Genomic DNA, 12,538 nt, shown 5'->3' with positions numbered 1-12,538 from the left:
CAACAACAACTACTATAACTGCAACAACAACTAAATCCTACAAACAGCCTGACAGCAGCTATGCTGTGGCTCCCATCTGACCCTGTAATAACCCCCCCACAACCCTCCCCAAACATGACAAAGACACATTTTCACTTTTTTTTTAAACTTATTAATTACTATTATTATATTTGTATATAAAAAAGAAAAAAAAATGCAAAAATAAAGCCCTATGTACAGCCAAAAAAAACCCCCAAAAACCAAAAATGTGTTCATTTCTGAACCAATGAAATTGTCCTGGTGCAGAAGTGGATAACATCTCAACATGCCTACAGATTTTCCCTGCAAATGTCTGTGCAAAAAATTTGCAGAAAATCCACAACATCTGCAGGTGGCCTAAGAAACTCCACGAAATTGAAGAGTTTAATGTATTGTGAAGAATGTATCTACAAACCTGAAAGTGTCGCTGAAATGTAAACCTACGCTAGATGCCAACGTCCGGTACGGGAACCATTTCCCATCATGCGACCATTCATCCTCACTACTTCTTTCACCCAAGATGCCGCTCTGAAGGAAAATATTTGTTCATCTGAAAATAACATTTATAAAAGCCCTAGAAGATAAATGAAGCTCGCCCTGTGATGTCTCCGCAGGATCCCAATGAAAAATGGCGCAGCGTTCATCTGCTGGGTATGTTTATATTTTCAATAAAATCCCCCTCCTCTTTTATTTTTAGAGATTGGCTTCCTCTCCGGCTGGCAGCATAAATATTTATTTTACAATGGACCTAGTCAAAATCAAAAGTCAATATACCCCGGAGCTTCATCAATCAATGCTGGTTCTGTATCGAACTTTTCCATTCGAATAGCGAGTGGTACTCGATCGAGTACGAGTATTTCGAATACCGTAGTATTCGATCGAATACCTACTCGATCGAGTACTACTTGCTCATCTCTAGTACTCACCTTTCCTGGGTATCTGGACTTCACCCGCAGGGGTCATGTGCTCAATGGTCACTACTGAGGTCCAATCACGGTAGGGTACGCCAACGTCCTTAAGCTAGGTCAAAGCATTGTGACATCGGCTAACCCCACAGACCTCAGTAGTGACCCCAGGACACATGATGTAAGAGAAGATGCCACAAATGGACCGGACGCTGGGAAAGAATACCAGATTCCCAGTCCGCTTTGTCTGTACCTCCTCTGGGTCTCTGCTTATTGAAAAGACTCCAGAGTATAATAGCAGCACTTCCAGTTGAGTCCAAACAAGTTGCAGACATATTTGCAGCATCCCAGAGTGAGCTGCTATATTTTGGTTTTTGTCATTGGTACCTGCAGGTTGTCTGGTTTGTCTTTTCCTATATGTTCTATGTTAAACATAAGGTGATGTGCTATTTTCCTGGCGTTTTCCCCCTCCTCCCCCTCAGCCCTGGAGAGAGTAAGGAGCGTCCCCGGCCTGGCAGGTGGCACAGCCAGTGTCCCTATTTCTCTCATTTCCCGGTCTCTTCTATCGGGTTGCTACATATTCCGCAAATATTCACACACTTAGGAACCCGCACGCTCCAAGATCAGTCAGAGTGCAGCCGCAATCTCTACAACTCCTATATATCAATAAACAATGTCATTTCAGAAAACTTTACATAAATCAATAGTAAAAGATCTTATTAAAAACTTCTAAAGAGTAATTCCTCATCCCCTCTAATTGAAAAACTGAATTTTACTCAGAAATTCTGCTATACCCATCTTGAGATGGATTGCAGGTGACATCACTCAGACACGTCTATAGAAGTCTATGGAGAGGGGAGGGAAGTATGAAGACAATGCAGGACATAAGACAAGGTAGTCTTAGTCTGATGCTGGAGCTAAATAGGAGGCTTACCATCACAATCAGAGTAAGTCAGTACTTCTCTATATATGTCCTGCATGATCTTAGAGCTCTCTCCATGTAAGAGAGATGGTTACAGTACGGATTCTCCTGTACTTACTGTGGGCAGTGTATAGCAGGTAGCTACACCCACCAGCTCAGAGAGAACTACAATCTCCAGCTATAACATGCAAAGGGGGAACTACTAAAAACTGAAGGAGATAAGTCATATAATGCCCAGAAATAACGCAACGTCTTACATTCCTTCACACATAACTGCATATTCTCAGGAGTCAAATGAAATGACAGATACACTGTAAGTCTCTGGATGAATTCCCTAAGAGGTCTACGTTGGATTTCCTCCCTTTGCAGCCATTTCCTTCTACTGCTCTGCAGGCTCCATAGACAGCAGCTTGTATTGTGCAAGCGTGCAGCTGAACACATTGTAACCGGTAAACAGGCCATGAAGGAAGACCCCGTGGCTGCTATGGGCCCTTCAGAGAGGGGCCAATCCCATCCCATAACCTTAGATATTGGGTAGCTAGTTCCTGGGCTGGATCCCAATTTCTAGAGAAACTGCTTTCAAACAGGTGGACAGATTAATAAAGTGGCCAACTATTCCGGGCACAGCGGCAGTGGACGGCGGCCTGGTATTTAGCATTGTGTACTTGGTGACAGGTCCTCTTTAGGCTGAAGGCAGGGGCTGGCTGCACTTTAATTCTGCACCGGCTTGCATCGCTCATACATTTTAGTCTGTTTTGTTCAATTTGTCTTGTATTTTCTCTTCCAAGGAAGGAAGATAGGTGATTTCCTTTCTGCATGAACTGCCAACATTTCCATTATGTAATGAAGCGTGCTACGGCGTGATGTGTTTTTGGAAGGGGTCACTGTACAAGAAGCAGATTGTCGCTTGACAACTATAATTGAATTTAGTGCTGTCAGGTGGTTACTATTACCCTGTCATGCTGTAAATGCGCCATCAATGTCCACCTCTGGACAGCAGGTATATGCTGACATGAAGTAATAGTCTACATAGTAATACAAAAAAACATTTTATATACACATTGCGTTATTAATATTATACTGATCCTGAGTTATATCCTGTATTATACTCCAGAGCTGCGCTCACTATTCTGCTGGTACAGTCACTGTGTACATACATTACATTACTTATCCTGTACTGATCCTGAGTTATATCCTGTATTATACTCCAGAGCTGCGCTCACTATTCTGCTGGTACAGTCACTGTGTACATACATTACATTACTAATCCTGTACTGATCCTGAGTTACATCCTGTATTATACTCCAGAGCTGCACTCACTATTCTGCTGGTGCAGTCACTGTGTACATACATTACATTACTTATCCTGTATTATACTCCAGAGCTGCGCTCACTATTCTGCTGGTGCAGTCACTGTGTACATACATTACATTACTTATCCTGTACTGATCCTGAGTTACATCTTATATTATACTCCAGAGCTGCATTCACTATTCTGCTGGTGCAGTCACTGTGTATACACATTACATTACTTATCCTGTACTGATCCTGAGTTACATCCTGTATTATACTCCAGAGCTGCGCTCACTATTCTGCTGGTGCAGTCACTGTGTACATACATTACATTACTTATCCTGTATTATACTCCAGAGCTGCGCTCACTATTCTGCTGGTGCAGTCACTGTGTACATACATTACATTACTTATCCTGTATTATACTCCAGAGCTGCGCTCACTATTCTGCTGGTGCAGTCACTGTGTACATACATTACATTACTTATCCTGTACTGATCCTGAGTTACATCTTATATTATACTCCAGAGCTGCACTCATTATTCTGCTGGTGCAGTCACTGTGTATATACATTACTTATCCTGTACTGATCCTGAGTTACATCTTATATTATACTCCAGAGCTGCACTCACTATTCTGCTGGTGCAGTCACTGTGTATATACATTACTTATCCTGTACTGATCCTGAGTTACATCTTATATTATACTCCAGAGCTGCACTCACTATTCTGCTGGTGCAGTCACTGTGTATATACATTACATTACTTATCCTGTACTGATCCTGAGTTACATCCTGTATTGTACTCCAGAGCTGCGCTCACTATTCTGCTGGTGCAGTCACTGTGTACATACATTACATTACTTATCCTGTATTATACTCCAGAGCTGCGCTCACTATTCTGCTGGTGCAGTCACTGTGTATATACATTACTTATCCTGTACTGATCCTGAGTTACATCCTGTATTATACTCCAGAGCTGCGCTCACTATTCTGCTGGTGCAGTCACTGTGTACATACATTACATTACTTATCCTGTACTGACCCTGAGTTACATCCTGTATTATACTCCAGAGCTGCGCTCACTATTCTGCTGGTACAGTCACTGTGTACATACATTACATTACTTATCCTGTACTGACCCTGAGTTACATCCTGTATTATACTCCAGAGCTGCGCTCACTATTCTGCTGGTGCAGTCACTGTGTACATACATTACATTACTTATCCTGTATTATACTCCAGAGCTGCGCTCACTATTCTGCTGGTGCAGTCACTGTGTACATACATTACATTACTTATCCTGTATTATACTCCAGAGCTGCGCTCACTATTCTGCTGGTACAGTCACTGTGTACATACATTACATTACTTATCCTGTACTGATCCTGAGTTACATCCTGTATTATACTCCAGAGCTGCGCTCACTATTCTGCTGGTGCAGTCACTGTGTACATACATTGCATTACTTATCCTGTATTATACTCCAGAGCTGTGCTCACTATTCTTCTAGCAGGTTAGTCCAAGCACAACCTCTGTACAAATGTGCTTGGTGAGTACTGAAGAAACTGCAGCGCTGAACTGAACACTGCAGCCTCTTCAACAGCAGATTGATGCGGACCCAGGTGTCGGACCCCTGATGATCTTTAATTCATGTCCTATCTTAAGGATTGATGACCAATCAGTAAGTCCCAGAAACCCCCTTTACACTCAGGGTCTCTCGTGGCTCCTTACACTACATACTGGGGGTCGGAGTCTCCCCACAGCTGGAGAGACACAGATTGAAGACAACTGGAGGAAACCATTTACAGGAATGATTACATTTACTTGTCCAGAATGTTAAAAGAGAGATTAACAGAGAAAAAGAAGAATATTTTCCTGGAAGAGAAACAAAAGGGAAATCTGCCAACCTGAGAATAAGAAGCAGATTAGATTTCACATATTTAAGGCAAGAAAAAGCTTTACAACATTTCGCTTGGACGTTTTAAGGCCGGGGTGCGCAATTGTATTATGTCAAGTACAAAATATGCGAAACAGAAGGTTTTAATGGCAGGACAGGCCGATACTTTCATTGAAGACCCACCGAGCACGTAATAATACACAGATGTAGCAGAGAGGAGTTAGTCATCTGGTTTGATAATAGTCCTAGCCTGAAATACGTCATCTATAAACCCAACTCATGTTTAGCTGAAAAGCAATTCCTGGTCCTGCATGTAGAGACCGGCGATATCAGGGTACAATGACAATATGGTATACTTCAAGTCACCACTAGGGAGCGCACCACATGCAGATTTATACAGATGCCAAAGGCCGAATTAAGTCCCGAATGGCAAGTCAGTTTAACTATAAGGTAATGTGCAATGTTTTACTTTGCTGTATATAAGGGATTGTTGGATTAGGAAAAACCGGTACCCCGACTGAACAGCTGTTTGTCAGTACCTTTATATAATGGCTGTATATGATATTGCAACTCAAGCCCATTCATACGAACAGGACTTGGAAGGGCGCGGCTGATCCACGGGGGTCCAAGGTGTCAGATCTCATAAGGATAGGTCATCAATTAAAAATTCCTCTAAACAGACATCAAATGTAATACCGGTCCATGAAATAAGTAAGTGCACCCTATGATGCAGCATTTTATAGAACTAGTAACTTGCAGGGATCGTCTTCTGCAGCCTCAGGAGGAATTTTGGAGGTCATTCAAGGACATTCGGGATTTTTAGGTCTCTGGCAGGGCGTCTCAATGGGGTTGAGGTCCAGATTAGATTTACTTAAGACGAGGTACTGTTGTCACAAGTTCGGTCATGATGATGACGACTTTTTAAAGTAGCCAGTATTATTTATGATGGAACAGGCCACTAGAGGGCATCCTATAGCAGGACTATAAAGAGTGTGAATGCCCCGGCCCCCTCTTTATTGAACAAGCCTTGGTAGGAGGGTCTTTATAAGCAGCGTTGCGGGTTACTATGGCACTGCCCGTCTGTTCTCCGGAATGCTGGGCAGAGAATGCCGAGGTTACTGCAGTCACAACACGCACCAGCTGGAGCTCTACAACAACTGGCAGCCCAGACCGGTGCCATAAGCCCGAGCTCACATGTGAAAACAATACCATCACACCTAAAACATTGTTACATGTCTTTGTGGCAATCATCGGCGCTGTTTCGGTGAGGGACCAGGACACTTAGGCCTGGTCCAGATCAGCGTTTGGGTTTCCATTTGAGGGGTCCACTGGACCTGGGAAACCCTCAGATCTCATAGACTATAATAGGGTCTGTGTGGTTTCTGCACGAAACACACAGAGAAATGTCCTTCAGGCAGCACTTTTTCTACCTGCATGTTTCGTGCAGAAACAACACGGACCCAATTATAGTCCGTGGATCCATGGGTTTCCTTCTGGTAACCGCTTTTTAATGTGTATAGGTTTCCGTTACGGGGGTCCCCAAGCGGACCACATGAATGGAAATCTGAATGCAAGTGCAAATATTTTCACATCTGTAACTAGTTTTTAATCTTCTGGCCTTGGTGGTTGTACATTTAGACCCCAGAAGGATTCACTGGACTAGAATTACTCCCGCCATCTTGGAGAGCTAAGCACAGATCTTCTGTGGATGTAGTCTTGTCCAATCCGTCTTTCTCTTCATGTCATCCCAGACAGACTGGATGATGATGAGATCAGGGCTATATCTGTGGGGGCCGTATCATCACTTCCAGGACTTCTCCTCCAACGAGTAAAGGTCACACCAAATATTGATGGGATTTACATTTCTCTTCATTGAAAAAAATACCCTGCATCACTTTTAGTAGAGAGAGTCATGAAGGGGCCGACTCCTCAGCAATGTGGATATCCCAATCACACAACCATGACCAGCACCCCAGGTAGGTTTACACTGCTCTCCCATTCCTACATTCAGTACTGTCACCAGTTCTTAAGGGTTCACCATATCTCTCCAACTCCCTTTAAGACTACGCTATACACTGCAGATTGCACTCACCTAATACGGACAACTGAATGACGATTTCTTGGAAGATCCTCTTGTCTTGAGGTGCGCTGACTTCACAGCGATACTTCCCTGAATCTTCTCTGCTGAGATTACTAAACCAGATATTGGGGCCCATCATCTTCGCTCGCTTCTCCAATTCATCTGCATGAAGGTAAAGAGTGTGGAAGACAAGTCAGCGGATCTGGATTTATAGGTATTCCCAATATTAGGGAGCCTTCACATGGAGTAAACGCACCTGTATTTTTGCAAAATACACGTGTAAAAATAAGACTCCAATTGACTTCAATGATATTTTTTACACGTGTCATTGAAGTCAATGGGAGTCTTATTTTTACACGTGTATTTTGCAAAAATACATGCGCGTTTACTCCGTGTGAAGGCTCCCTTAAAGTCCAGCTCTTTATACTTGGACAGCCAAAGCCCCCACCAATGAGATATTTATAGACCATACAATCCTAAGACCTGAACAATCCCTTTAAGTCTATAACCCTGTATGAGGCATTTTTGATATCCTTAAGCTGTTCCTCGGTTTAGGCCTCAGTTTTAGAGGGTAGTTGTGGTCGGTTGCTGTGACGCATTCTCCTTGCTTTACCTGCCAGTGAGTTATTGAAGTAGACTAAGGAGACGTCTCCATTACGATCCAATTTCTTCCATTCTAACCGGACGATCTGATCTTTTTCTAGCCTGTATCTGCAGGTGAGGGTCGCTTCTGTAAGGAATCAAGGAAGACAGAGTCAAGAATAGAGTAAGACTCCAGAGCTAGATTTCAGCCTGGGGTACAGAACATATATATATATATATATATATATATATATATATATATATATATATATATATATATATATATATTCATGGCATTTGTGTCAATAGAAAGCGACCCGGGATTTTCACCCATTTCTAGTCCTTGTGAATCCAGAGACTACAACCGTATTCCTCCAACACTCTCAGATTCTGCAAGAAATAATCCTATACACTCACGGACTAGGGAGTAAGTAGGGTCTCCACTTGCGTTTCGGCATGCCCATGTGGAACAACCCCTTTAAATTATGTCATAGCATATCCATTTGGGACCACCCCTTTATATTAGGTCATAGAATGTCCTTATGGGATAATCCCACAGCATGTCCATACGGGACAGTCCTAGTCCTAGAGGGTGCCAAGGACACGACACAGATCTCCTATATGGCACACGGTCGGTGGGGTCCCCGTTACGGATTTTACTTTAAGATCCTGGAGCTATAACAATAATAAAATAATAATGTCAAAGACTCGGGCCTTGTCCTGCGATGATGCGACCAGGTCCCTGAAGTATTGAGCTGTCTATCCAGGGTTACCCGGCAGGGCTGTGTAATGTGGAGCTTCAGCAGAAGGCAGCCTGACCTTGCTGTTATATCACTGCTGACATAGAGGAATCGGCCGGCAAGGAGACAACTAAAATAGGCTGAAGGTTTCCTGAAGTAGAAATATGAATTAATAAGTCTGGAGTCCTGGAAAGTCACCGAGCAGTCCTCAGCTTGTTATTGCACAAGTAAGCAGGCAATGTAAAGGGCCAGCAGTAAGTGCAAAGGCTATAGAATGAGCTAGGCCATAGTGCTGGATGGGGCCACAGGGGGCCCGGTCACATAAATGTACAGATGTATTAGAATAAAGCAGTACAAGGGTCTGATGGTAATTCATTATGGTATCACAATAGTAGAGGAACGGTACTGATGAATATGGATAACCTATTCGCAGGGTAGGCCATCACTAACTGATCGTGGGGGTCCGACAACCAGACCTTACTTTACCTGACCAGATACTAAAGTTCTACTCTGCAAATTGGTCATCCATATAAAAAAATGTTTTTGGGATTTAGAAAACCTTTTTAAAGGAAGTCTGTCACCAGACCCAGCATATCACCCCAGCCCTGCAGATAGATAGGTTAGCGTCACCAGAACCAGTATATCATCCCAGCCCCGCAGATAGATAGGTTACTGTCACCAGAACCAGTATATCACCCCAGCCCTGCAGATAGATAGGTTAGCGTCACCAGAACCAGCATATCACCCCAGCCCTGCAGATAGATAGGTTAGTGTCACCAGACCCAGCATATCACCCCAGCCCTGCAGATAGATAGGTTAGCGTCACCAGAACCAGCATATCACCCCAGCCCTGCAGATAGATAGGTTAGTGTCACCAGACCCAGCATATCACCCCAGCCCTGCAGATAGATAGGTTAGGGTCACCAGAACCAGCATATCACCCCAGCCCTGCAGATAGATAGGTTAGGGTCACCAGAACCAGCATATCACCCCAGCCCTGCAGATAGATAGGTTATTGTCACCAGACCCAGCATATCACCCCAGCCCTGCAGATAGATAGGTTATTGTCACCAGACCCAGCATATCACCCCAGCCCTGCAGATAGATAGGTTACTGTCACCAGAACCAGCATATCACCCCAGCCCTGCAGATAGATAGGTTACTGTCACCAGAACCAGCATATTACCCAGCCCTGCAGATAGATAGGTTAGTGTCACCAGACCCAGCATATCACCCCAGTCCTGCAGATAGATAGGTTAGTGTCACCAGAACCAGCATATCACCCCAGCCCTGCAGATAGATAGGTTAGTGTCACCAGAACCAGCATATCACCCCAGCCCTGCAGATAGATAGGTTAGTGTCACCAGAACCAGTATATCACCCCAGCCCTGCAGATAGATAGGTTAATTTCATCTGGTGTTCTCCCCTTGTGAATCACTACTTCCATTGCTAAGATATCACTGTTTTTGTCAAAATGCAAAGAGCTCTTTCGCATATTGACAAAAACATTTAATATCTCAGCAACAGAGGCAGCGAATTACAAGGGAACAACACCAGGTGTCCCTAACCTATCTATCTGTGAGGCTGTGGGTAATTGACTGATTCTGGTAACGGAAACCTTGAAACAAAATAGATGATGATAATAATAATAATAATAATAATAATAATAATAATAATAATAATAATAATAATAATAATAATAATAAAATATTATTATTATTTTATTATTTTTTTCTATGTCATCTAAATGAACTACCATAAGTAAATAAGAAGTGGGGACCATAACGTTAACCATTAAATATATAGCATGCAGCTTCTATAGGGGTTGTTCAGCAATATAATGATATAGAAGCAATTTCTTACTACAGCAATTCCATGACTTCTATTAACCGGTGATGTTTATGTGTTATTCTAGCGAGGGTAAGACTCTGAGCCAGAAGGAATATTCCATGTCTGCACAGTAGTAATAAGTAGGAAGCACTTAGGAAATAGAATTGATATTGATCACCTAGTGACGGATTTATGTACTGAATAAAGTAATGTCAGTGCAGCTCATTTGTCCCTTGACTAAATTGTACATCCTTATCATACAGGACATGAAGCAATATTGAGCCCCTGACAAGGATGCAAGCATAGATCAATGTAATTGTAGATATGACATAGTTCAGACTTATTTTATGGTACCTCCAAACTCAAGTTGTTGCACATCGTAGTTGTCGGACTCCACGGTCACAGCAGACACGTGCCAAACTGTAAAATAGAAGACAGCAAGCCATCAGTCACTTGTTACAAAAATAAGAATACAATACTAGGCACAACAATAGCCAGCCAGTTATTCCTGCCCATGGCCAACTATGGTGGGCTTGGCCTGAAGATGTTTGGGAAGGGTCATAACTAATTCTGGCTTTGACAAGATAGACAAGGATGGATAGGCTACAAGCAAGGCATGCAGAAATGACATCATGGGATACACACTAAAGGCCACTTTATTAGAGACACCTGCCCTGAAAACAATTGGAGTTTCCCAGTATCAAAATGGAAACAGTAGATGATCAGTTGGAGGCAGTAGTGTAACTAGGAATGGCGGGGCCCCGTGGCAAACTTTCGAAAGCCCCCCCCCCCCGACCGACACCAAAGACCTCGACCGACCCCCTCCTCCGCATTCCTGCGCGTCCTATTATGTCCCATAGTGGCCCCTGCACACAGTTATGTCCCATAGTGGCCCCTGCACACAGTATTATCCCCCATAGTGGTCCCTGCACACAGTATTATGTCCCATAGTGGCCCCTGCACACAGTATTATGCCCCATAGTGGCCCCTGCACACAGCATTATGCCCCATAGTGGCCCCTGCACACAGCATTATGCCCCATAGTGGCCCCTGCACACAGCATTATGCCCCATAGTGGCCCCTGCACACAGCATTATGCCCCATAGTGGCCCCTGCACACAGTATTATCCCCCATAGTGGCCCCTGCACACAGTATTATCCCCCATAGTGGCCCCTGCACACAGCATTATGTCCCATAGTGGCCCCTGCACACAGCATTATACCCCATAGTGGCCCCTGCACACAGTATTATGTCCCTCAGCGGCCCCTGCACACAGTATTATCCCCCATAGTGGCCCCTGCACACAGTATTATGTCCCATAGTGGCCCCTGAACACAGTATTATGCCCCATAGTGGCCCCTGCACACAGTATTATGCCCCACTGTTGACACCCATAAACAATTATTATACTCTGGGGTCTTTTCAGACCCCAGCGTATAATAATCGGAGACCCAGGAGAATTAAAACATTAAAAAAACACTGTTACCTGTACCCCCGGCTCCACTGCAGTCCTCTGCTGTCGGCCTTCTTCAATTACGTCGGACGTCACATGACCCGGGACGCAGGCTGGGTTCATGTGACATCAGAGACGTCACACAACTAGGCCGAAGCCTGCCCAGAGCCTGGAGAGGTAAGTAACACAGTATTTTATGTTTCTTACGTCTCCCGGGCCTCCGATCATTATACTTGGGGGTCTGCAAAGACCCCCCAGTATAATAACAGTCTTTGTGGGGCCTGCGGTGTCACTTACTGATCCCGGCCCAGCCAGGATCGGTATGTAAATAGGGCCTGTTACCGGATGGAGTAACTCCAGCTGGTAACGGCCTATTAAGAAAAAAACGTGGCGGTAGCGGCTGTCACCGGGCCCTGTGACAGCTGCTTCCGCGGTAGTTACGCCACTGGTTCGAGGGTCACTGTTGGGTAAGGGAAAAAGAAAAGCAAAACTTCAATTGGTGGAAGAGTTTAAGATCTGGATCACCGATTGACGGAAAAGCATCGCCTGGTTAGATATGGCAAATTTTTATTGCACTACAATGATGGAGGGACACAATTTGGAACAAGCATTCCGAATCGATGAAGCTTTCCAGTTTCTTGGGACATTCCTGGACTTGTGAATGATACCTGAATTTGTCACAATCTATTTAGGTGGTTCTGAAAGTCAAAGGAGGACCAACACGCTACTACTTCATTGTCTCTAATAAAGTGGCCATTGAGTGTTTTTGCACACTAGACCCTTTGTGGATTATCTTCTCTATTAACGCAACCATGA

General features: G+C 43.9%; 1 protein-coding gene across 2 annotated transcripts in view; it reads right to left on the bottom strand.

The window, feature by feature from the left end:
* The window catches only part of JAM2 (junctional adhesion molecule 2), a 79,542-nt gene that overhangs the window by 24,280 nt on the left and 42,724 nt on the right, over positions 1 to 12,538 (bottom strand). For both annotated transcript variants that reach the window (XM_075263498.1, XM_075263499.1), the window contains exons 2-4: positions 10,623 to 10,688; positions 7,730 to 7,846; positions 7,129 to 7,278 (exon numbers count right to left, since the gene is read on the bottom strand). In XM_075263498.1, the coding sequence (XP_075119599.1) occupies positions 7,129 to 7,278; positions 7,730 to 7,846; positions 10,623 to 10,688 (333 nt within the window). The remainder of the gene's footprint in view (positions 1 to 7,128; positions 7,279 to 7,729; positions 7,847 to 10,622; positions 10,689 to 12,538) is intronic.

Source organism: Leptodactylus fuscus, chromosome 2 (genome assembly GCF_031893055.1).
Source record: "Leptodactylus fuscus isolate aLepFus1 chromosome 2, aLepFus1.hap2, whole genome shotgun sequence".
In the NCBI taxonomy this organism is placed as follows: domain Eukaryota; kingdom Metazoa; phylum Chordata; class Amphibia; order Anura; family Leptodactylidae; genus Leptodactylus; species Leptodactylus fuscus.
The sequence above is the reverse complement of the archived record's forward strand: the minus strand, read 5'-3'. Positions and strand labels throughout refer to the sequence as shown.